Consider the following 27103-nt stretch of genomic DNA (forward strand, 5'->3'; position numbering starts at 1 on the left):
TAGGCCTCACTTACTGTGCACCTGAGATTAATCTGTGCTGTAGGTCAAGAAAATATGATTGTATGTAGTTGCTATGATAAAGATCTTACTGATGAAAAGGAACTGGGGAGGGTGGGGGAGGAGAGGTCATACCAACTCAGAGCTCATCTGTTTGGATGAATGGACTCCTCAGGCTTGGACTTGCTCAGATACTTCAATCATCTTAGTTCTTTGTATTTTAATCAATTTTAATATCATGAGACAAATGAACCTATATTTTGCAATATATTTTTTTATTTATGTCTATGAGGGAAAATTATCTTTTTAAACTTAGTACAGCTGCTGCTCATTTAGCCCAGATACATCTTTTTCAGCCTTTTATTTTCTTGAAACATACTTGCTGGAGAATATTATGCACAAACATGAGGAACAAAAGTTTACCAGAAGGCCGTTAAACATTTGATGTGTTTAATATGGAAAGACAAACTTTAAAAAAAAAACTGGTTTGGAAAGGGACCAGCTGAAAGAGATTCATTCATATGAATGCTCATCCAGGTGTAAATGTCCCCTGCAGGATATGACCCAAAGAATGCAGGCATCAGTCTGCAACTTCTGTGAGAAATATTTCTCTCACCCAGGAACTATCAAAGCAGACTGAGTGGATATCTTTCCTTAAAAGTGGATGTGGCAACTGGCACTCTTATAATGTATTTTCCTAAGGCAGCTTCTTAGATAAATTTAGTGATACTGAGGTTTTGGTAAGTCGTACTTAGTCATATTTAATCATGCTAAGATGGTATTTTGCCTTTGTGTTCCTTGGTGGGTAAAAGCTCTTAGCTCCTGTCAAGAAGGGTTGCTGTCCTCCAGCTCCTAAACCTGGATGAGAGGTATGAAGGACCCTGATGACATATTACTTTCCTCTTTAAATCAAGAATCAATGAGGTTTATTTCATTAACTTTTTTCTTTTAGGCCTTGCAAGTAATGACAGGTGACTTGAGCACAGCATTAGGTACAAAAAAGAGTGGGACATATAAAGATGAAATTGTGATTTTTTGCTCTGTGTGTAAAACAGTATATGAAAAAAGAATTAAACAACAACAACAACAAAAAATACTGGAGCTGTGCTGAAGGATTCCAAATGTGAAGTGTGTTAAATTAGAGTAGCTCAGTCAGTGCAAAACAATTCCCATGTTGACTACTCTTTAAGCCTGGCCTAAACAGCTCTCCATTTGAGGCCAATTCTCAGCATCCCAGCGAATGCCCCTTGCTGATGTCAGTCAGACTCTGGGCTCTCACTAGAGGCTTTGACTTTGCCCACGCCCTGACACAGAAGTGAACGTCCTGCAGCAGCAAAGCTTCCTGTAGGCACAGCAAGATGAGACAAGAGGAGAGCTGAGGCACAGGACTCTCACAAACTGTTCTTGTGGACAGCGTGTTCTATGTCATTTCACAATAAGTCCCAGAGCTTTTAAGCAATAAAATACATCTCTGTAATGACCTACTTTCCAGAGATACAAATTGGGGTAGGGATGGAGGGGGATGTCCTTCTCTTTGCTTCAGCAGGAGATTGCAGGAACCATCCTCTTTATTAAGCAAACTGAACTTACTGAAAACAGAATCTGTGAGTTCCTCCAACTAAAATCCATAATATGGTGCCCTCTACTGAGGCATTTCACCTCTGAAGAGTTTCTGGGAAAGCTGCAGGAAGTTTTCACGTTTACCAGGGCTAGCTGTTAATCATAGTAGCTACACTGCTTCATTTTGCACCAGTTAACAGGCTCAGCAGAAGAAACACAGCGCAAGTCATCAGAGATGGATTATTTTCACCACTTGATTTTCAGCTGTGAGCCTAAAAATGCCAATATGTATACAATTTTTTTTCATTAAGTTCTTTTAATATTTTTTTTCCTTTCTCCTTCTATAGCTGCAGGAAGGATAATCTCAGTTAGAAGCATTAAAAATAAGCAGACGGGATTCTAACAGGAATTGATCTGTGTAAACACAAAGGAAAACCATAATGCATTAGTAGTGTGAGTCTCTGAATGAGGGGTCATTCTATACAGAACATCTCATCTCCTGTTTTCCTTTTGCATGTCTATCTTACTTTTAATTTTTTTTCCCTCTTTGGATTAAAGTCAGTAAACTGTCTTCCTCATGCTTTATTGCTAAAGTTAATTTTCTCCTAAATTAACAAATATAAATAAAAAGGGTGTTTGTTGAAGAAGAAGGAAGAATGCAACCATCTTGAAATTATTAAAAGAAGCTCTTAAATCCAATTTTTAAACTTCTGTGACTGGGTGGTGTTTCTCCCCCACAAACCTCCTGCACACTGAATATCTGTATAGGACATCTGGACATTTGTCAGTTTTGAAATATCTTTGTCGGTACATCAAACATGGGCTCAGATGCATTCTGGTATCCTCTGGTAAACCTCACATAACATTTAATTATAGAAGGCTTAAATTTCTTATATTTTTGCATGTCTTTCAATTCCAATGAAATTTACATAACTTTTGAAAGTGTTCTGTACTAAGTCACCCCCAACTACTACCAAAAAACATGCTGAGTACCGAATTTTTTGCGTTACTCTTTCGGCATTATAAAGCATGGGAGAAGTTTTGTAGTCTGCATGAATGGAGTATTTTAATGTTCAGCATAGCTACACCTTTAATGTTGCTTCTTGTGAAATGGCAGACTTGATTCTTGTTTATTTTACTGAAGAATGTACTCCGTTTTTCCTCTCCTTCTCCTTTTTTAACTCTAATTAACTCTTCACAGGTTTCTAAGAAAAATCTCTTAAAAACTCTTTCCTTCTTCAAAACATGATCATAAATAAGGATTTTGGTGTAAACAGTTTAGATTTTATTTTTTAACTTAAAATGTGTAGTGGGAGACATTAAATTAAGGAAATATTGCTAGACTGTAGTTTTTACAGTAAATGAAATATGCAGTAGTTTCTACATTGGCAAAGAACTTAGGAAGCATGTTTTCAAATAAATATAGGATAAATTCTCCTGAACTTTAGTCTAGAAGCATGTCAAAAGTCGTGATTTATTACTATAATATGTCTAAATTAGATTTAAATATTATTATTTCTGGAAGTTAAATATGAATCCTTTTTTGTGCATAATCTTTAAACAGCTTAACATTTCTGGATACTAAGTCTGTTGCAACAACAGAACCAGTAGGCATAAAACCAACTTATTTGAATGACTTTATTTTCCTTAAGTATATAGAAAAAATGTGTTCACAATAGGTAGTGTAAGTTTTTGTGTGTTTGGTGGTTTTCTTTACCTTCTGAGAGGTTCAGCAGGTTCTCAGATCAACGTACTAATTTTTTATATGCAGACTGATGGGGATCAGAAGAGGTCAGACTAAATTATTTGCTTTGCATGCTACCAATACTTCCCAAAACTGCTCAGCTACAGAGTCATAAATAGATGTTATTCGTAACAAGAGCAGGTGGTTAATTAAAAAAATACTGTAGAAGGAGTTAGGAAGTTATGCAAATCAGTGTTAATTTTTTTGCCTGGTGTCAAAAGCAATAATTGTATTTGCAAATTTTTATTTGTATAGGGCAGAATCATTCAGTAAAACTAAAAGCAGCTTTATCACATCTGATTAATGGATTTTCAAAAATAACTTCTGTTATTTGGATTCCAATGTCAGGGCAATCTGGCATGGCTTAATCATGGCTTAGCCACAAGCTCTCCGCTGTGTTTTGGCAGGAGATTGCAGGAGTCAATCTCAATATTTCCCCCAGTCTGTATAATTGCCATGGAGCAGTGTACTGGCCATGCTCTGGACATGTAGGGCAATGACACTACCAGTAGTGCAGAGTTAACCATCAGTTCCTCTGATTTTCACTTTTATCTGTTGACAAGTATGTACACAACCATTTTGGCCACCAATAATTTCAGAAACACAAAATATCCCTTAAAGAACAAATACCCACTTCCCTTTCCTTTTTTATAGGATGGGAATTCTGCAGAGTGCAAGACCCCTTGAAGTCTGAAAAACATCTCTTTCCTCACTCCTCTGCACCATGTATTTATGACAGCTCCTCCCTGGCATACCACTCTTCTCCTTGCCTCATGTAAAATTCTTTTGACTTGTCTTCTTTTTTCATGTCGTTTATCTTCCTTTCTTTCATCTCCCCATCTTCTCCCTCATGGCCCCAGGCTCTCTATTTCCTTAATAAACTAAGCTAAAATAGTACTGTCTCCCCAAATTCTGTCACACACCCTCCACCACCTCCCTCACTTCTTATTTCAGTAGATATAATACAAGATTAGACCTAAAAGAAGTCAGCCTCAGTGCAATGCCCTTAAATGATCAGTTTAAAATGAATGTTTAAAACAACGCCTCCTAAGATGCTGCTGGTGCTGGGATATTTTTTTTTAAAAAAAGAGTAACCTAATTAATGAAGTTTGTATTCTGTTTTTTGTATTCTGGCACTCTCTGGAAGAAAACTCTCACACTGTACATTGAAAGCTCCATACCTGTAAAATAATGCTTTTGTCCTACTCTCTACCAGAAGCTGTTGTTCCAGCTTCATTTTATGTACATTGAACCAGATCCTTACACTCATAAGGACTGCTCATTTTAAACACTAAATTCCTTGGCTGAGTGATGGAAGTTTTAGCAAAAATTAAACATTACAGTATTTGTAGACTTTGAAGTAGAGGACTGAGGCACAGATTCTGTCTTCTCCATCATTTTTTTCTTCCAGCCCAGGTCACCAAATGGCTACAGGGAATTTTAAACTCCAAGCTCTTTTTTCTCCCTTTCAAACAATCCCCAGTATCCATGTATACATGATGCAGGAAAAGTAGTACAAGATAACACCGCATGAAATATTTTGGGTGGAAAATATGATATTTGTTTATGAAATCTTTAGGCAAGCTTGTTTTATGTATTCACACTTTTTCTCTCGTGCTCTTCATGCACTCACTTTTTACACACACACACGCACACACACACAAGCACCAAGCACGTACTTGCAAGCACCAAGAAGTGTATTGTCCAAGGGGACATGCAGGTATTTCCATCCATATCTACTGCATTCACACACCAACTTTAATATTTCTGTTAAAAATCTACAGCATCAAAGAGCAAAGTATTTGGGGGAAAAAAAAAAGTCTGGAAAACTTTGCTTTTTTTCTTTCTACTGTACAGACTACGTCATAAGGAGAGGGAAAAATGAATCACCTGGATTTTAATGTAACACATATCTCTGCTCTAAGATCACAGTGGCTGTCACTTCAGTAGAAACGAAGGCTAGGTGATAGCAAACATTCTCCTCTTAATATAACTCATCAGTCTTTTTGAGTATGTGATCATATTAAAAGACACAGAGGTCCCAAATATGGGAGAGAATTAAGCTGCCAAAAGAACACGAGTACCATGGTAACTATTATTTCCAGAATTCACAAGTTACAATTGGAGTTAAAAAGATATCTGTCACTAATTATGGAAGATACTTTTATAGGCTAATGAAATAAAGTCCAGGAAAGCAATTTTCAAATTTTTTTTATTCCAGTCATGCAAAAAATTTCAGTCTTTATGCTTAAGACTGAAAAAAGAATTATTTTTAACTGCATTGAAAGACCAACAACTTTTTCTTGCAGTGTAACATTTACTAGTTTAAGGCCTATAGATAGATCATTAACTAGAAACAGCCCCAGTAGGGTCTTTTTTGGCTTTGAAGGATGCAATAAAATAATGTTTTTTTTCTACTCATTATGTAAATTCCCCCAAAGTGCTATAATCAAAGGGATGAATACAACAGCGTAATGTTAGTGGGTTTATTTTGCAAAAGTTTGCAAAGGTTCAAGTGCTAATCTACTTAAATATGTATATAGCTCCAGAGGTAAACTTACTCATGCAGAGTAAGTAATTATTGTATTCAGGGTTTGTATCTAATAACACTTTTACTGAATGCAATGTATAAGATCAGTCTTCTTATCTAAAACACTGGTACTATGAAAATCAAATGTTTAATAGCTGGCACATTAGTACTCCATGTAGCAGTACTTGCATATTCAACAGTACTTCATGAAGCTTCAATAAAAATCACTAGCACTTCTATTGGCTTTGAAGTTCAGTATAGGTCCCAGTGCCTTTTTGGGCTGAGATATTCATTTTATTTGAAAGAAAATGTTACAACGATCAACTCAATAAAAGTCAAATTCTTTATGGATGAGAATAATAACTGAACTGTTAAACTCCCATCTGCCAGGCGTCAGAAGTAAGAATTACATTAAAGGATTGTAAATTTCTCTTATATAGATTTAACAGCTAATGGTGGTTGTATCATTTCAGTATTGATGCTGTTCAGGAGTTCTCTCCTCCAAAGAATGGTTCTTGGCAGCCATTTGAATCAGTTCTGAGGTCACTGCCATTCCAGCCTGGCAGTAAGCCTGGCAGAATGTCTAGGAGAATGAAGGCACACCTACAGTGATGGATAAAGATTATGATGTGGTTATCTACAAAGGGGAATTAATAACTTTCCTTGGTGAGATAAACCAGTTCTATCTATCAGAAGAATACACACCTCATTCAAGCTTGGGAACTCCTGGTATTGGAAAGTTTTCTGTGGGAAAGGGCATTGAGGTGGCACTCACTAGGAATTCTCTTTTAGACATGAAGAAAAGTGAGGAAAAAAATTGCTTAGGTTTATCTTCAAGATTTCCAGAACTTTTGAACTGAATATCTCTACTTCTTCCTTAAAAAATTGAAAGAGTGTTGCAGGGGCCAGAGAACTTCTGTACACTGTACAGGAAAATCTGAAAAAATAGTCAAAATATACTGTCCTTCTCTCTTTTCCTAAAAGCTTTACTTCCTGACTTGCAGATATTTTTACAAATTGTGTAGTGCTCTGCTATTCAAGCATTTTTATGACAGATTTCTACAGGGGGAACAGAACAGAGAATCATTTATGATTTGAGGCATTGATAGCCTAAAAGGGAAATAGAAATGCAAAATCAAAGAAAGGACTCAACACTGAATAGACTAACCTGGCACCTCTTCTGTTCCTCTTGGCATTTAGTGTTTTATCCCTGACAGCCAACTATATAGCCATCAAAGGTCTCTTATTCACAATTCGATTCACAATTAATTCAGCAATCCAAAATTATCACAGAGTGGAGTTCAGCATTACCACCCATTTAGGCTAGGGTGTCCCAAAGCTTTGCACATATTAGCAAAAAATATTATTACAAGAGTGGGGTATAAAAGCAAAACAGATAAATTTGCACAGATACATCTTAGTTTACTATAATTTTTTTTAATTGAGAGGAATTTATTCAAAGATAGAATGTAAGAATGGAAACAAGTCCTTACAGTTGCAGATTTTTTCCTATGTCGGTCATATGGCAAACTAATATACTTGGGGTTTTTAGGCAACAATATGGGGTGACTAATTTATGTGCTGAAGAAATGCATTCAGTTTTTAAATACTGACCTGGGTTTTCAAAGCCAAGGAATTGTACTAAGATTAATCTCAGTATTGTGCCTTATTTTGTGATTGAAAGATTAAATACTGTGGACTCGTATTCACACAAACTTGATGTTTAAGGTTGGATAATCATTCAGCAGGCTGGTGAAAGTATGATTTATTATAATGACAGTATAAAGAGAAACTGTAGTTCTTAAAGAAAGTGTCATTTTTAAAACTATAACTCTCCTTATTCTCTTGAAGTTTAATATTGGTCAAGAACAACTACTGAAATTTGTATCTAATGATTTGGCCCAATCTATGATGAGACCAGTGTAATCTCTGAGGTGCCTTTCAACTCAAATCATTCTGTGATTTGATGACTTGCTATATTGATTCTTTACTCATCTCCATTAATTGACATTTGCTTATTTTAAACAAAACCTCAAATATTGTGAAGATACCACGGTGTACCTTGATATTTTGTCTTAGCATGAGGCCTAAGAGTAGCATATCTGAACTCTAAAGGCCCCTCACCTGACGGCAGAATGAAAATCCGTAATGGCACAAAAAGTGTTCATTTCTTGGGTTACAAGCAGGTTTCATGGTCTAAGCATAAATATGTTGTGTCAAATGCTGTATTACTAAGTGCCAAATGTGTCTTGAAATGAGTATTTAATTTAATTTTTATGTAAAAATAGGGTAAAATCCAAGCTGAGCAATTCTTTGTTTTGTTCTGTATTTGTTGCCTGGTTTTTTGCATAATGAATGACAGCCCCAGAAAAAAAATAGTGTGGAGTATTTTTTCATGATGTCTGCTCACTTTCTAAGGTATTGCAAATGTTTCTCACAATGTTGTACTGGAGACTATGAACTTTTGATGTGAACAGATGGGAGAAAGAAAAACTGAGTGTAATTAAAACTTAAATGTTGAAAGTTGATCTTGCAGTCTCTGCTCAAAATGACTTCCCTGTGTAGAGAGAGTTCAGCTTGAATAAACACCACACTAAAGGTTTCTAAGAAACCATAAAAATTTTCCCGTTGTTTGTCCTTTCATGCTTCAGTGAGGTGACCAGGCATAATTGAGAAAAAGAAGTTATTAATCACCAATGTTCTATACAGCTTCTTCCAGTGGTGACCCAGAAAACAATCTATCTGTTCCCAGTGTCAAGGGTGCCTAAACACTGCAAGTCAAGATGATCAAGTGGCTAAGACATTAGATGCACTTAAAAAAATAGTCATTAATAATACCTGATTCAGTTTTAAGGTTACCGTGACACACCAGAGGTCACTTCAACCTTATTTTCCAGACATAAATTGGCAACAGTGCTTTTCTGTTTAGTCCATTATCCTACGATGATGACTCAGAGAAACATAAAAATACAAAGTTCATTTTCTAGTTATCTGGTAGCATAAAGCTCTACCTCCACATCATTCACATTGAATAGAAAAAAATAGGCTCAAAAAACCACTTTTCATCCGATGTTTGGTCTGTTTGTAACAAGAAGATTATTCCTATTTAGTTAATAACTTTTTTTTTTCTGTGAATGATACAAACAATACTTAAATTAAAAGGTTTCACCTATAATCTTCAAAACCCAGAGACTGTTGTTGATTTGTGCTTTAGAAAATAAATTGTACTATGGTATTTTCCAAATATTTCAATAGAATTAGCTTTATGACCTAAAATCTAGAATTTGAGATATTTTCATGGCACATTCAGACTATGAATTGTAGGTAAGTTTCAAGGGTGATTTTGTTGTCTGACTTTCAGAAAAGTGTATGATCACCTTCACTCTTTGTATAAGACAATTATGACTGGTTACTGCTTTCAAAATCAAAGCTGTATTTTGTTGGAGTCTTGCCACTCTCAGAACTATGGTTCAACTTGGTTGAACTAAACAAGACTTATTTTAGTATCCACCAAAAAATATAGTACAGGATAGGATTTATCTGTCTCTCTACAAAATTGCAAGGTATAAAAAAAGAAGACCACTTCTGTTAGAAAATAAGAACAGTATGCTACAACTCTAGTACAGAACTTCTAAATACAACTATTGCCAGCTTTTGATTTCAGTGTATTTAACTTCCTTAATTAAAATTCTGTAAAGTGCAGAATAGAAAAAAGGTCTTCCACAGTGCAGCTTATAAAAAGCAGAGGTGTATGACCCACTCATAGTAGAAGATACATGAAAGAAACTACAACATTTTTCCTGTTTTAAGGGAAGAGAATCATTAGCATCAGTTATTGGGTTTTTCCTGTACTAGTAGAAAATTTTGAGAGGAATTTGTTTACTAAAAAGAAAAAAAAGTTTGGCAGAGTACTTGGCCTTTGAAAAATGTGTATTTTCCATTATGACCCACACTTTGAAAAGGAATCTCGTGAGTTTGACGCAAAAGCAGAAGCACTTTCAAGCCAAATAATGAATTGTTTGTGCCCTACATCATCACAGCGATGGCAAGCTTGCAAAGATGACAGTCCCACAGAAGACTCTCAGTAACAGCTGTGGCAGAACCATGCTGCTGTGACAGCAATCTGAGTACACCTAAAGCAGATATAAATACAAATTCTTCACTAACAGGAAGAGGACTTTTCTCAGAAACATGGCAAGGAATAGCACATTTTTACATGGTGCTTATGATTGCTTTTCTGTTTCTTATACCATAGTTATGAAATATGCACAGGGCCTCTATTCACAGGTTTTCCCTCAAGACATCCTTGCCAGACCCAACAGCAGCTGGGCATCAGCTTTCCTGATGTCAACCCTTTATGCTAGAAGATGCTAGGATCTCTGTATTCCTCCCAGGCATCCTGTCACTGCCTTTGCCTTCGGTACACTTTCCTTGCATCTGTGTTTTGTCCTGATCTCCTTGCCCCAGTCTCCATGCAGGCCTCCTGGTATGTTCCTGAATTCCTTGCTCATCAGGATGGATTGCTCTGGAGCATGGGGGAGGCCATCCTTTCCTTGCTTCCTCGAGTAACAACCAACTCTCTTGCACCCCTTTTAACTTGAGGTGCTTGTCCTCTTTCAAGCAGATTCATGAACAGGCCAATGTTTGCTTGTGCCTGCATGCAGAGTGCCCCAGCAGACATTGGGGTGACTGAACCTCCCCCATGAGCACCAGGACTGAAAAATGTGAGGTTACTTTGCAGAGAGTCTCATATGACTGACAAGGCTGGGAGCATAAGGTTGTCCAGTCTCAAGGACAGAGACTCCAGGGAGTCTGAATTGCTGCCCCTGACTGCTGAGTGAGAAGGTGTATAGAAGATAGAGCCAGGCTGCCCATGAAATTATACGGTGAGGGAACAAGCAGAAACACACAAATGTAGGAACATGAGAAATTCCAGTTAGGTGTAATGGAAAGCTTTTTGACTGAGACCATGCTTAAACACTGAAACATTGTCTAGAGGAGCAATGAAATTTTCAGTTCTGGGTTTTTCCAAGACCTGACTGGACAAAGCCCTGGGCAAACTGATGTACACAAACCTACTTTAGGGAGAGGCTTGGACTAGGTCACCTTCAGTGGCCCCTTCCAGCATAAATCTCCTTGTAACTTTTTTCTTGTTAATGAAAAGTGAAAAGAAAGCTTTTCATCAGCCTTGAATGACTGCTCCCAAGCCTCTCAGTAGTTCAAACTGTTCCAAACACTTCAGTGGGTCTTGGACTCTGCTCAGTCAGAAGATCTAAATCAGACAAATGTCACCACCCTGTCACCACTTATTCACATGCCTCCATGTAGTTCTTGATAAATATTTGAACATACTAATGAATGACTGTGAAGAATAAGTTTGTAGGTGGAATAAGAAGGGCTGAAATGACAATATCAGGCAACTGCACTCATAACATGCAGTCGTGTCTGTCTCTGCCAGGAATGAAAATAATTTCTAGCCAGGCATGTAGTATGTTGATAAAGACCATAACAACAGCATTTTAATTCTTTTGATTTCTTGAGATTCTTTTTCCCCATTGTCCCAACAAGAATCCATAAGAACATGTCTAATGAGTTTTATGTAATTTGACTTTTTAACTTGCTTACAGATTTTTGTGGGATCTGAAAATCACTAGATTCCTCTAAAGAATATTTTAAGGAAAACATGGGATTTGGGATATTTAATAGTTACTACTAAGAGATAGAGGAGATGTCAGAGAATTAATCTACAGATTAATCCATTAATCTATTAAACTTTAAAAATCATCATTAAAATGATAAAGTTAATTAACACAATCAGCAAAACTGACCAAATGCTGATGTGCCTCAGAGAGGAATAAATGAAGATAAAAGCATTCATGGCAATAATTCACCCAAATGAAGTGACTTCCCACTATAGTCACAGGAATTGGAAAAACAGATCCTCCCAATAATGCCTGTCTCCACTGAATAGAAGTCTGGAGTGTGACTAGGGGTTTGCAGAGCATTAGACTACCTAAAGTCACAACAAACCCCTTAATCATTTTCTTCTAACATGTATTTAGTAAGGAGTTTAACATGTTCTTTGGAAACTCTGACCCAGTATTTTTGTTTAATACTATGACATTAGATACACTGTGATGAAAATACATGCTTTCACAAATCACTTAAGCTATAGATAGAATAATATCATTCATTATAGTGTCATAACATCTTTTTAGAGAGAAAGTTAAGCTACTTGAGAAAGGAGCAGGGATATGTCTGACTTTATCAGTAAAATGGCCTTTCAACAAATCCTTTAAAAAAGGGTTAAATCATAAATGCAAATCAATGATTTAATACCTGCAAAATACTCCCCGTGTTTTTAATCTTGCCTGGAAAACAGAGATTAGCTGCCTTATTATTTCAGCTGTGGAGACTTGAGCATCCTCTACCTTTGGGAAGAAAAATCAGCAGTGAGCTTGGAGGGCAGAGATGAGGCAGATTTCCTCCGTGGCACTGCAGCAGTGTCCTGTGCTCAGCACGCACAGATGATGAACCCCTGTGTTCTCAAGTGCCTGAAAGGGCGTAATGAACCAGGACCCTGACCAGCACTGCAGAAGCCCTTAGGGTACTAATAACGAGCCTAAATTTCAGAGGAGCACCTTCTTGATCTTAAGAAAGAAAAGCAGGCCACACTAAATTTCAGAGGAGCTCCTTCTTGATCTTAAGAAAGAAAAGCAGGCACAACAGGTACTTTGCCATCTCTCCCTGACTTGGTGTTTTCACCCTCCGATGTGCAAAGAGTAGGGAAAAACGTTTGGCTTAGAGTGGAGGCTGCGCACATGTGACTGTTGCTAGACATTAAGGACTAACATATTTTATTATAGGAAACGACTAATTTATTTCCCTAGAGCTATTAACGTAGTGTATTTGGAAAAAGCCTCCTGGAACGATTTTGGCACCATCTAGACGGGAGATGAGCAGGTGTCACAACTTGTCACGTCTGAGCACAGTACACCTACCTGTCCCTTTCTCTTTCTGTGCCTGTTCTCTAATTCACGCTGCAGCCCGAAACCCGGTTTCGCCGCGGGACGGGCGGCCCGCCCGGAGCCCCTCGGGGCAGCGCCGAGGCCCGGGGATGCCGCCCCGCCGCCCCGCCCCGTCCCGCCCCTCCGCCGCGCCCATAAAGCGCCCGAGGCGGGCCCGGGGCGGCTGCGGGGCTCAGCCGCGCCGCGGGCATGGAGCAGCGGCGGCTGAGCCCCGGCAGAGCCGAGCGGGGCAGCGCCGCCGAGGGCGCCAACAGCGGCGGCCGGGGGCGCCTGGCCGAGTCCTGGCGGCGCCTCAGCTCCCGGCGCGGCTCCAAGCGCACCGGAGCCTCCTCGCCCGCGCTGCCGGTGAGTGACCGCGACACTGACAGTGACCGCGACACTGACAGTGCCCGGCCATGCTGCACCCTTCGGGTACCTCCTCGCTCCGAGGGCTGGGGCGAGGGGGGGTGAGCACCGACCTGTTGCGCTTCGGGAGGAGGAATCGCCTTTCCCGTGCGCCGAGCCTGACTTGGTAGCTGTTCCCAGGTGCGGGTCTCCGGCTCGGCACTGTCCTGGCGCTCCCTGAGGAGCGGAGCTCGGCTCGGCTCGGCCCGGAGCGCCGCTGGCGTGGGGGCAATATCTGCCTGCCACCCGCGCCCTCGGTGCGCGGCTGAGGGAACAGTGGGAGCGATCATAAGCGAAAGCCCCGAAGGGATGTAGGCAGAAAGCAGCCCCTTGGGAACCCGAGGTTTTCCTCTCGGGCGGATGCCCCCTTGTTGGTGTATCTGCCTTCAGCCAGATCGATGGGATGTGCCGGGAAAACTCTGGGGTGGGTAGGCAAATATTTTAATGGAGGTGCATGCTACAGCATAGATTTTAAGTTAGGAAAACGAGCATCTTTACCATAAAGGAAAATTGAGAGAACAAATTGAGCGTTCAAACAGGAGTGATATTTATTAGAGTGCTTGATGGCCTGTCTCCTTGGGATCGGAATCCTGTAGGTAAGTGCTGAACAAACACACAGAAACACAGCTTTTGGAAGAACTTCTCACTGTCCAAGGACTGTCTCAGTTCTCATGTGCTTAGAAAGAGCACTGTATATTCTTACCTAAAGCGGACTGTCTGAGGTCTGGAGTTATAAATCTTATTCAACAGATCAAATGTATAATTTTGAAAACAAACATACATACGTTCACAAGCTTTTGACCTGGGGGTAAAATGACCACGGGTTGAATTTCAGAGGGGAAAATAGTGTAAGGGTAAAGAGACCTACGGTATAAAGGATGTCATGGCAACAAGAAAGCATCATACAAATTAACAACATTATCTTGTGGAGGGGGAATGGGAGTAGCATTGCATTCATCTGTACCATGCTGTAGATTAAAATACAGTAGTTTAGAGTGGGGTTTTGGAGTGGGTTTTTCCAATAATACACAAACTTTGCAATAGATGGCTTAAACCCAGGTAAGGATCATATGGCTAGAACTCATCAGAAAAATGCACTGTGCAGTTGAGGGCTGGTGTAGGTTGGACGGTTTGGGGGGGGGGGGTGTTGTTTTGGTTTTTTTTTTTTGAGGGCTTGTTGAGTTTCTGTTGTTCTAAACAACGTTGTTGTTCTTGTGGCTTACAGCTGAGATGAATTCTTACTCCAGCCAGAAACCTGAATGGGATTCAGGTTGCAAGTGTTTCGCCAGAATTGAAAGGTTGTATTAATCTTTGCTTAATCTTTGCTTTTGCAGAATCTTTCTGAGAGGATGAGCAACTTTTTCCTTTCCTTTTCTCTAAAGTAGTACTATATTGGTGGTTTTCATGTTAATGAATTTTCATTACATTAAGCCCACTAAACTTCATAAAGTGCAGGACAGATGGGAATGACAGATTCTGAATTTTTTAGTTTGGTAATTTGTTAGAGTTTTTTTTTTTTTTTTTAATTTTTGTCAGGTTTTTTGAAAACATGGTTTTTTTGTTGAGAATGGGTAACTATTAATTTGTCTTCTTCGTTTGTGCCTTTTTTTTTTTTTAATGAGAGAATAGGGTTTCTGAAATCACATTTCAACACTAAGAATAAATCACTTGGAACCACTTTCCAAAGAAATGCCAGAACATAGTAATTTTTGAGACATTTTCCACCAGCACCTTTTTTTTTTTCCCTTCGCACTTGCAACCACACTATCCCAGGGGAGGGGGAGGGAAATAAAGTGTAATATTTCAGTCCGTTTAACATCAGTGTTTTGGCCTTATCCCCCCAGCCTTGTTCCTTGAATTATTTTTTCTCTTGTGCTGACTTCTGTTTGTCTGCCACAGTTTACTTTTTAAAGGTTGTGACTTGTCTGAGGAGAATTTTTGGGGTGCAGTGCTGAAGCAGGAGTTTGGTACAAGTGATGATATGCATGTGTACTTTTTGTTTTTCCCCCCTCCAAATCTCTATTTTCTGGCCTTCCTTTTCTTTACACACTTGTTGAAACTGCTGATACTGATGTTTCACACTTATTCATTACGTGTTACATTTTTATTGAATAATCCTAAGGGTTGGCTGCTGTTTTATTACTTTGTTAATTCCTAAAGGATAATTGGTAATATTATTTCTTTACCAAAAATGATCAGGAAGGGGGTTTGGGGGGGTGAGAGTGGGATGGAGGGATGTTCAATTTTATTTTCCTTGTTTTGCTATTAGTGTTTGAGTGATAGAGAAGAAATTGCTGCATTGACAGGAGCTGAAGAAGTGAAGAATATTTGAGATGGAAAAGGTTTGCAAGAGCCAATGCTGCATAGAGCACACATGTGGCTGACTCCAAACGATGTCTAGCTATGATCTTTGTTTAGAATAACCCTGGTTTCATTTTGAGTGAAGGCATTACATATTGAAGGAGTGAAATATGGTTATAGCTTTAGAAATTAAACCTTTTCTGCTTTTTCCCTCTCTCTATCATCTGCTTGTGTAAAAATCTGGAAAGGGGAAAGAGTGTGGAACACCCCTAATCAAGCTGATAAAAATTTTGCCATGCAAATCAGCAGGTCACATTTTGGATCACGTTGAATTTCTGCCCATAAAGGGAATTTGGATGTTTTCTGCCAAGATCTTGAGAGTCATTTGTACTTGGAGCCTCTGAATTACGTGAGTTTTCCAACCCATTTTAAGCAGACACTGCACGGTGTTCTAGTTCAATAAAATTGAGATAACTGGCTGCTCTGCTCTACAGTTTCTGATCACAGCAGATTTTTTTTCTTTTGTTCAAAGATTAAATTGCTTTTGAGGTGAAATTTTCCCCAGGATATTTACAGTAGCTAAGATACAAAATGACAAGTGAGAAACATAAGACCACATGACATAAAACTTTACTTTGCTGTGGCACCAGTGAAATTATAGCTGTGAACCAGGTCATTGGTCCTGTCTTGGACGCTGAAAATCAGATGGGCCGAGTACAGATGACTGATGAGAAGTAATCTCTCCCAGAGATGGCAGAACAGAACCATGTGTATGTGAGTGAGGAACATTATGTAGACAGGTATAATCCACTGAGTGAAGAGCTGAATTTCAGGTTTGTTATGGAGCAGATTGGACAAAATTTAGCTTGACCTGTGAGTTTCATATTAGTGAATTTGAGAAATCCGATGTCATTTTCCCTTTCTCATTTATTGTAGCAAAAGCACCTTTGCCATGAGGCTGGCCTGTCTGGTGAGGAGAGTGTTACACTAGCAGTGACATGGGAGGCACATTACAGCCCTGAGCTGTATGATAAAATGGTGGAGCAAGTACAGAAAGCAAAAGTACACGGTGTGGGAGTAACAAGGCAAAGCTTGGGCCTGTTAAAGTAGGGTGCAGGGTATGTTCCTGTCTGCACACTGCTGGGGATTCGAGCAGCAGGGCCCAGGGCTCAGCCTGTGGTCAGAGCCTGGCAGCATTGCTGGGATATTGCTGGGATACCTGTGATGTGGCAGTGCTGTGATTGATGGAGACAAGCCCTTCAGGAGAGGCAGGCAGGGAAGAGGAGGAATAGGGCTGCCCTTCACATGGAGGAGCAGCTCAGATGTGTAGGGCTCAGGTCTGCATAGAGCTTGTGGGTCAGGGTCAGAGGAGCGTTTGTTGGGTGTTTTGGGTTGTGCTACAGATCACTGACCAGGGTAAGGAAGCAGATGGAGCTTTCTCTGAACACCTCCATCCTCTTTGGGAAATGTAATACATCAGAACACCAGCCATGCAGGAGATTGCTGGAGGGTAAGGAAAACACTTTGTTCCTGAATGGTGCTTGAACAGCACACTGTGACCCTGTCCATACAAGGCTGACTTGTTTGCTCATTTTAGCTATTGTATGATTTTCTCCCAAACAATAGCTCAAATATATTTGTATTTTCTGCTGGCAAGCAGAAACATTGTTCTTACAAGAATTTATTGCTGTAGTTCTTGATGAAGGCATGGTGGTGCAGGTGCTGTAATTGCTGCTGATGGGGGGGGAGCTGTCTGCAGGCCCCTGTCCTAAAAGGAATTTGTCTGGCAACCAAGGAATTTGTGCAGCACAGTGCAGCTTGAAGGCCAAGCCGTGTGTGCAGTCCCGCGCAGCAGAGGCCAGGCTGTGCTCAGGTTCTCTGTGTGGATCACTGACTCCTCGGTGTGCAATGCCTTCCTGTCAGGATCCTGCAGGTGAAGGTGATGCCATGGCAGCAGACATGGGTAAGGCAGGTCCTCACCTCCCGTGTCTGCCAGGCCTCTGCACTCGCTGGCCTGGCTGGGGGAGGAGGAAAGCTGGCCATCAGCCTGAGGTGAAACCAAGGAAGGAGACCTCCTGGAACCCACATCTGGGCACGTGGAGGAGCTGACAGTGACAGGAAACAGTGAGTAAGGATTTCCCAAGGATCATTTGAGCTGGATCCAGCCCTCACGCCTTCTGCAATGTAATTGGGCTGAGAGGAGAGCAGTGGATGCCAGCTGCCTTTGCTCTAGCCAGGCTTCTGTGGCTGGGCTGTGACATTATAATCTGGGAGGGATGTTGTGCTGGTGAGGGAGCCAGGGCCGGTGGAAAGGGGGCTTTTTCCTGGCTTGGGGGTTTCACATCCCAACTGAGTGAGGCCCTGAGCCACCTCATCTGTCCCTCTCAGCTGCAGCTGAGGCTAGAAACCTCCCCAAGTCCCTGCCAGACTGAGTTACCTTGGGATTGTGTAAATCTACATCACAAAGTCCTTTGAGAACTAATTTACAAGATGTGCACTAGCACAGATAGTAACTGTTGCCTACACTTTGCCTGCCTGAAAATCTTATAAGCATGCCTACCCTGGTTATCAGGTGTGAAAACGCACTTCTTACGAAAAATAAAAATGGTAGTTCTAGCCCAGGGCAAGGACTGGTAGAATAATTTGTTAATACTGTAAGATGGAAAATAACACAGTGTCTCTGAAAGAAATATTTTTTTTTGTTGTTAATTTTTTAAGTTCTTGGTAGCAGAAGGGAGTCTAACTAATCCTGTGCATGAACAATTTGTCATGTATGACAAATTGTACATTTTGTCTAGCTTTATTTTAGGCAGATGCTGCTTCTTCTAATTTTTGCAACTTTAAAGTGGCTTTAAAATTTTTTATCTAGTATATAGCAGAGTGTTTTCTTGTTTTCCTACATTTGTTTCTGTGTGCCATGGATGAGCAACACTATTCCTGACTGCTTATTTGGATGCTTTAGTAATAAAGCTAGAAATTATAACTATTTAAGCTTCACTTTAAATGGGGTTTCCTGAACCTATATATGAGGTTGCCTTTTTATAGAATCTCTCCTGAATATATTGCCTGGTGTCTCCCTGCAGCTGGTCTCCAGTGAGGAAACCAGTTAAGAAGCTCCTATAACAGACCAGTCCTAAATATTTGTCTGAATAGTTGATCTTGAGTTTGTTCCTTTAACGGGGGTGGGAAAAAATATTATACTCTATTCATTACTTTTTGATGCATGTGTGGACTAGTCTGTTAAGTAGTGTGATTTTTTTAAAGGTTAGTAATTCATTATGATTTTAGGGATCAGACTAATTTGTGATTAGTCTGAGGTGATTTTGAAATAGCTAAATTTTGTTTTGAAGGAAAAGTTTCTGAATTTGGATTTACATAATTCTGGAAAATGCTTGTATAGGACAGCACTCAGAAGTCCTGTCCATGCTAATTTATTCTATGACTTTAGCTTTTAAGAGTAGCATTCTGTACCTGGTAGAGCAGAGTGTAATATTGGTGACCACAGTTATATGTAATGCAAGTCATTGCAGAGCTATAATGTGATTTTTAGCACTAAAGATAAGAAAAACAGGAAAAAAAATCCAAAACTAAGTGAAGAGGGGAAATGAATTCTCATTAAAATAACAAAGCTGAATGGTAGTTCAATTTTCACAATTCTCATCTGCTTGTCTCCCCTGAAAAGACATAAGGGATTATTATATTGAAGGCATAGCATGTAAGAAAATCCCAAAGACTGGAGTTATTTTGCTCTTTTTCTTCCTTTCTTATGGAGATAATAATCATTAATTATTAATGTATAGCTTATTCTGTATCTGAAATGAAAGTACATGTATTTCAAAAGAAGGTGGTTGTTTAATAATTAGAATGATAGAGTCAAACTCCATGAGCAGAATTTTAAAATTATTCATAATTGGGTATTTCTGGCTTTATCTGATTCACTTCTTTAGGGCCTGATAATTTTTTAGTGGTGGCTGACCTCCCTTTTTATTAAGAGATTGATTTCCAGAATATCCAGAATCGATAGACTTCTTTTAAATGTTGAGCACTTCCAGTTGTATGCTGGATGTGGATAAACTTGTGAGTCTGAGAGCTGCTGTGTAAGAGGCGTTGTTGTCCATGACCAATCCACAAAAGGAAAACAAACAAACAAAGAAAAAAAAACCTTCTGAGAACTTGCTTTCCTGTAGGATGCTTTATCTGTTATCTTTCTGTACACTGGCTGAGGGGTCCTCGAAAATAATGGAATTAATTAGAAAGATAAATATTTTTAAATTACAGAGAACACTTAGAAGCAAGGAAAAAAGAAGAAAAACAAACAACAACAGTGCAAGGAGATGAGAAATCTCTAGACCTTTGACAAGGAGCATGAAAACTTTTGTCTAGATCAGGGGACAATTTTACGCTTCACATTCTTTTTCCTCTATGGTTTTGTTTTTGCCATAGGATGCAGCTACTGTGAGGCATGTGTAAGCTTTTGGAATTTATATGAGGCTTATGAGAGGTTTTATTCATCATAACATAATACAGAGAAGGACTTCTTAATCTATTGGAGATGGTAATATTGGCTATAAAAGCACAACTTAGTCTAACCTGGCTGGACAGTGATAGATGTGTCCTCTTATAACCTGTTTTCTGTGTAGCTGAAAGCAACTCTTTCCAGACATAATTGATTTCTTCTGATGAAGCAGCATTTCAACAATCCTGTGACATTTTAAAATGAATGTGGAAAGAAGAAGAGTCTTATTATTTCCTGGTACATGTATTTTTTTCCTCGTATTCTTATGTTCTTTTTGCTTTTAGATAACATAATTGCTTTAATGACATAATGGAAGTGTTTTGTGGAGAGTATTCAAAACAGGTAATCTCCTGTTGCAATTTTTTTAAGTTTACTGTGAATTGCAGAGAAACTGACATGTTATGAAACCCTGTGAATCACAGTGACTGCAGAGGTGAAAGGAGAAAAAAAATTGGAATGTTTTGTCTAAATAAACAAGCAAATGAAAAGTTTTGTTTGTTATTGCCAGATTATAAGTACTTGCTCTCTAGAAATACTATAATAATGGTAATATGTTAATTCATTACAGCTATTTATTTTCTCTTCATTTCTAAATATTTCCCCTCAGTGATTAATTGAATATACTCAGTTGGAAAGGACCCATCAGGATCATCAAGTCCAATTCCTGGCCCCGTGCAGGACATCCCAAGAATCACACCATGTGCCTGAGAGCATTGTCCAAAAACTTCTGGGGCTCAGGCTTGATGCTGTGACCACTTTCTTGGGGAGCCTGTTCCAGTGCTCAGCAGCTCTCTGGGTAAAAAAGCCATTTCCTGATATCCAATCTAAACCTCCCCTGGCAAAGCTTTGTGCTGTTTTCTTGAGTCCTCTCACTGGTCACAAGAGTGAAGAGAGTGCCTGCCTCTTCATTTCCCCTCATAAGGATGTTGAAGACCACTAAGAGATCTCCCTTCAGTCTCCTCTTCCCCACACTGAAGGGACTGAGGCACCTCAGCCACTCCTCATATGGCTTCCCCTCCTTCACCATTCTCCTTGCCCTTCTTTGGATGCTCTCTAGCAGCTCAATGTCTGCTTTATACTGTGGCACCCGAAACTGCCCCCAGCACTCGAGGTGAGGCTGCCCCAGAGCAGAGCAGGACAATCCCCTCCCTTGCCTGGCTGGCAATGCTGGGCCTGATGCCCCCCAGGACATGCTTGGCCCTCCTGGCTGCCCGGGCACTGCTGGCTCATGTCCAACTTGTCACTGACCAGGATGCCCAGGTCCCTTTCCATGGCACTGCTCTCCAGCCTCTCATTCCCCAGGCTGTGTGTACAGACAGGGTTGCCCCTCCCAGGTGCAGAATCCAGCACTTGTTAAACTTCCTGTGGTTGATGTTTCATATAGTTGATGCTCAGCTCACTAATTTCTTGAGGTTTGTCTGAGGGCCTCTCTACCCTTAAGGGAATTAACACCACCTTCCAGTGGTGTTAATTCCTTCCTTCCTAGTGTCACTGGCCTGCCTCTGAATTCCTTGTCCAAGATGTTGAAGAGGAGTGGGCTGAGGATGGAGCCCTGTGGAACCCCACTAATGAACAGACTCCAGTCTGATGTCGCCTCATTCGCCACAACCCTTTGTGCCCAACCCATGAGCCAATTGCTCACTCATCAGGTACATCCAGCTGTCTGCTGGGCATTTGTCTAGAAGGAGAGACAGTTTCCAAGGCTTTGCTGAAGCCAGAAATATTACCTCTACTGGTTTTCCTAGATCAACTCAGTGGGTTACCCTGTTGTAGAAGGAAGTCAGTTTTGATAATCAAGCGTTTCCCCTCATGAAGGTGTGCTGGCTGTCACTGATGACTGTGTTGTCGTCCCAGTATTTTTTCAAAACCTCCCAGAATAATCTTTTCCATGATTTTACCAGGCACTGAAGTGACGCTGACACCCTGTAGTTTCCAGAGGCTTCCTTCTTGATCTTTTTGGAAATCAGGAGAAAGTTTCCAGCTTCCAGTCAGCTGAGATCTCTCTGGGTTTCCAAGAAGACGCCAAACCCATCGAGGAAGGCTTTATGATGGCATCCTCCAGCTCTTTGGGTATTGTCAGATGAATCTTGTCAGGCCCCATAGATTTGTAGGGATGCAGCCAAGTAGGTTAAAAGTAGAACTAAGGTGACTCTAACCTGAAATGCTGAAATAGCTTTCTCATTGGAAAAGCTGACTGGTTAGAATAGATTTCCATATTTGCTCTTTTTATTTTTATTTTGAGGGTTGTTATCATGGAGAGATCAAATCTGTAGTAGATTTACTCATTCAGATTTCTCTACTTGTGCAGTGTAAGCCAGCTTTTGTTGTTAAAGGTTTCCCAGATACCAGAAGTTCTCAACAGTCAGATGTGCTCCTAGGTAATTTTGCTAGTCGTCTCTCAAGAGAGTAGGATACAAGAAAAAGGAAATGTGACTGGATGACTTAGAATTTCAAAGGGCCAGGTAGGAAGCTCTGGTCCTCAAAAAGTTGTCATAGGAAGTGAGTAAGATTATAGTAGTGTTAGAAGTTGTGAGTGAAGCTTGGAGACAAGTGGAAAGCTATTGAGGCAACAAGACAGACAAGTGAGACTTCAATGAGCTCAGCAGTGAGGATGGGTGCAGTGAGATTCACCTCACAGCATGAGCTTATTTGTTCTCCCATTCAGTTATCAAAATTGTGACAGGGCTACATTTTATTTAATAAAACTGTTTCGAAGGTGTGCTTTAGATGTGCTTTTTGGTTTGAAGTATTTCCCTGATGTTTAGGTATTAGAGTTATTTTAAAAATTATTATTAAAAGACATCTGTCAATCTCTTACCCTGGCAGTGGAAGAACACAGATACTGTGTTGTATGAAAACACAATTTAATCATAGTTCAAGCGTTCAACCCACATGGACAAGAGCTAAAAAGTCTCAAGTTCATGTTTGACACAATGTGTTTGAAGTTGGTGGGATATGCTTTCATGCTGAGCATATAATAGCTTTAAATATAAGAATGTGAAAGTCCAGGGGTACTATAAAGCTTTTATGGGTTCATAGGCCATTAAGAAGGCAAGTTCCATAGTTATGATTTTTCTCTGTAAGTAGATTTGAACAGCTTAGTAAAAGTTAAGGTAGTTGTTTCTCTGGAGTACTGAGAGGACATTTGAGGTGTCTTGTTTCACTCAGTTGCATCAGACACATCTTGATGCAAATACAGCAGTAATAATTTATTCCTCTGTCAGTGTTGGAGTGTGACAGTATAGAAGCCATTTCACATTCCAGCTAGGGTGACATTACTCAGACTACAAACAGTTACACTGCCTACAGTTGCTGAAAGTCTAAGCTGAGTAATTAGGAAAATGCAGAGTACAAGAGGTGGGTTGCAATGCACAACAGTCTTAATGGTGCACCAGAAAGTGGTTTCATTAACTGAGACACAGTGCTGTTAATAATGTGACTTTTCTGAGGTGCTTTAAAGAGGGTACAACTAGCAAAATTGCAAAACAATCACAGAAGGATATTATTCAATACCTAACTAATGAAGATCCTTCCATTAGTAGATTATCAAAAAAGTGTTGGATCTTAATTCAGTAAAGAAACACATGTGTGATTTTGGTTTGTCAAGGTTTGGCTTATCAAGGGTTTTTCTCATTGTTATGAACAAGATGCTTCTAGGCTACAGAGATGCTGGTTTGGATTTTTTTTCCTTACAGAGACAAGGTAATTACTGCATGCCAAATAAACAATGACTATGAAATATAAGCGCAACTTCCTACTTGCATCTCTGTTACTTACTGAGTACAGCATTGCCCTTTCCTTGTGGTACCTCAGCGAGAGAGCCTTAGCAAAGTAGGAGCTTTGTACAAAAATGTCTGTTAAAGCAGAAGTTTGCCTTAACTGTTTAATCTGTCTTTTTAGAAAGGGGTGAGGATAAAACCCAGCATCCTCACTGCTGCATACTTCTGGAGGGGTTTCTAACTCAAAGAGGAAATCAGGTTCCTATGCAGGGTGACTTAATTTGGCTTAAGAAAAAAATGCAGCTCGTCCAGCTTCTGTAGATTCCTTTTTGCACTCACTAAAATATTCTTGTGCTTCTCTTTTCTCACCATAATCACTTCTTTTTCCACATTTTATATTTTAGCACTTGCAGGACTGTCTGAAACTCCCACAGTTCAGTCTCCCTTTTAAGAAATTAATTGTATTTTTAAAATGTCAAGTTTTTATTGGAAATCAGTGGTTTATCTGTGTGTGCCTTTCCTGGACTGTTCTTTGCGTGAGTTAGCTGTGCTATTCTTTCCTTCAGACTTTCTGCAACACTGAGACTACCATCTCTGTGCATCTTTTTCTCTTCCCACTCCAATTTTCATATATATATATATATATATGTATGAAAGTATGTATATAGATATGCATACAAAGTATTTTTGAAAGATGAGTCATAAGGATGTATTTATATTGTGCTATTTTTGAAGAATAAGCAGAAGTGCTATTAAACTGAGAAGCATTGATGGGCTCATCCCACTTTTTAATTTGGTTTTTTATCTATAGACAAGTACAAGATGCCTGAAGCAATGTCTTTTTACCACAACATCTCCTACCCACTAATTTTTTTTTTTTTTTGTTCTCATAGCCTTTCGTCTTTTGTTTCATGGTTCATTTTCTTAGAAACAGCAGTATATTTAATATGATGCTCAAACTGGTACCTGGCTCTTTCTGAGTCAGGCAAGTTGAGGCGTGGGCTGGAGCTTAGAGTTGTCTCAGACTCCACCTGCCAGAAAGGGCTGGTGAAAATATCTGGTACTCCTATGTCTAGCTGGGGATCTTATGACATAAAACAAGCCATTTAATGTTGAAACTGGAGGCAAGGCTTTAAAAAGGTGCCTGTCCAAATATGTGTTCTGTCTGGCTTTTTCCTCTTTTGTTTATTTACTTTTAAACTTCTGGCAAAGGTTAAAGGAACGTAATGATGAATTTGTATAAGGACATTTCCAGCTGCTCATTTGGCATTGTAGCAGGATAGTAAGTGATTCTCATTTCTGAGCAGAAAGTGAGATGGTCTGTGATAGAGCTAGTCTCATAGTTAATATTATTTAGTGTCATGATTTTGAGGGTAATCTTCAGTTTTGTGCTGAAAATATAAGGTGTGTTCTATTTACTTAAAGGTTAAAATATTTTTAATTTTCTATTGGCAGCAAATCTAAAAAAAAATTGAATCCTACCATCTCGCAAGAGTTGTTTTGCTTCACTTAATAATGTAGCATTAAAAAGCTATAGCTGATTGTGCCTCCTCTGCTAATGACCTTGCTGCATATGATGCTGTTAGTGCAGGCAGCAAGGGAGATCATGGTTTATTGCTAGGCTGTTTATTGGGATGGGTGTTCTGCTAACAGCTGCTTATCTCAGTAGAGTGGATGCTAAAGGAACACTTAAGTTAAATTGAAAAAAACTGAGGATCTTTCATTGCTCCAGTAATCTGAGTAGATGGAGATGCCCATACCATCATAATCAGATCTAAACCACTGAGAGTGTGGTCTCAGGTTCATTCTGTTAAAATCCTTAAGTGTTTTCTTAATTTGTTTTATTAATGGCTGAACTTCAGCTGCTGCAATTGCCAGGCCTCTGGATCTTGATGCTCCTCTTAAAGAGAAATCAATGCTCTGCTGCCAGATAGGGAGGAAGATGATAAATCTCAAATAATATGAGGTAAATCGGTTGCTAGAATCTTGATTCTGCTGGAAACATACTGTTAGTGTGGTAGCTGTGTATTTATTCACACAACCCTTAAAATTTGTGTTAAGGGCTGGTAATGGGCAAACAGCTGATTCAGTGCATAATGAAGTAGATATTAAAAGTATAGCTAATAGATATTACCTGGCAAGTATTCAACTTGCCTCCACCTGTCCTTGTTCAGTGGAATTCTTTTATTTTTATGGTATTTTCTAGATATCCCACAGCTATTTTTTCATTCAGAGATCCAGCATATCTGGGGTATATGTGCAGGTGAGGAATCTAGCACATACATGGTAGATGTGCTAAAAAACAAGAGTTTTCAAAAGTGGTTTGTGTATAAGTGGTATATTTGGCATCTGATGCACTTCGACTGCTCTGGGCTTTCCTACATGTGAAACATGTAAACTGTTTCACACATGTCAATGGCATGTCAAATGTTTTATTCTTGGAAAAAAGGGCAGGGCAGCTATAGTTCTCACTGAAGAATGAACCTTTTGTTCATTCCCAAATTTTAAGCAGTGACTTGGTATATTAGGAATGCATCCTGTTGGTTATTCTAAAACTCCTGGAGGGCTGATGTAATATAAGGAATAGGACATTTAAAAGGTGTGTTACAAATTTTTTTGTTGCCAAGTTGCAGTAATGTAGGCAACCTGTTCTTTTGAATTTTAAAGACTGCTCTGAAATATAATAGTCTTAATTTCAGTTAGTTTAAAGTTCAAGGCAAGCGCCATTATTTTCAGATTGCTTTTAGGAATATTTTTGTGCGGATGACCATGTGCTTTTTCCTTGTCTACTTTAGCATGGTACGAGGAATGTGAGAGGTGAGAAATTCTGGCCTAATAATTTGCCTTATTTCATTGCAAGAGAGGTCACAACTGAGCTGCTGAATTGTTACTCCCACAGAGGTAAGATGAAATTAGGAAAGGGAATAATAATTAGAATATATTTTAAAACATGACAATTCAAATTTTATTTTTTTGGATTTCAAAGTCCGTAAATTTAAAGTGTATAGATGTTACAGAAGTATATGCAACTTATAACTTATTTTAAAAAGTGCTTGAAGGAAAAGTTACTCCTGATATACCCTGTTATTAGTTGTTCATTTGTAAGCTTAGAAATATTTATGACAGAATTCTTAACTGAATTTGGAACCTGTCAGCAGATGTCAACAACAGAAGAAAAGAAATTCCAATTAATCTGTTCTCAACGTATAGCTAGATCTGCCTTTTCAAAAAAGCTTTTGAGAGAGAAGGGAAACAAACAAACAAAAAATATATGTATATTTGAAAGGCAATTCTCATGGCTATTTTCTCTCCACAAAGAGAACT

General features: G+C 39.3%; 1 protein-coding gene across 5 annotated transcripts in view; it reads left to right on the forward strand.

Annotated features, from left to right (window-relative positions):
* The window catches only part of TRPM3 (transient receptor potential cation channel subfamily M member 3), a 415622-nt gene that overhangs the window by 13529 nt on the left and 374990 nt on the right, over positions 1–27103 (forward strand). The window contains exon 1 of one of the 5 annotated variants that reach the window (XM_064736880.1): positions 13049–13204. The exons of the other annotated variants lie outside the window; for them this stretch is intronic. Within the exon in view, the coding sequence (XP_064592950.1) occupies positions 13049–13204 (156 nt within the window). Of the gene's footprint in view, positions 1–13048; positions 13205–27103 lie in introns of those variants that run through there. 5 annotated transcript variants of the gene reach the window in all.

The sequence above is a fragment of the Zonotrichia leucophrys genome, chromosome Z (assembly GCF_028769735.1).
Source record: "Zonotrichia leucophrys gambelii isolate GWCS_2022_RI chromosome Z, RI_Zleu_2.0, whole genome shotgun sequence".
In the NCBI taxonomy this organism is placed as follows: Eukaryota; Metazoa; Chordata; class Aves; order Passeriformes; family Passerellidae; genus Zonotrichia; species Zonotrichia leucophrys.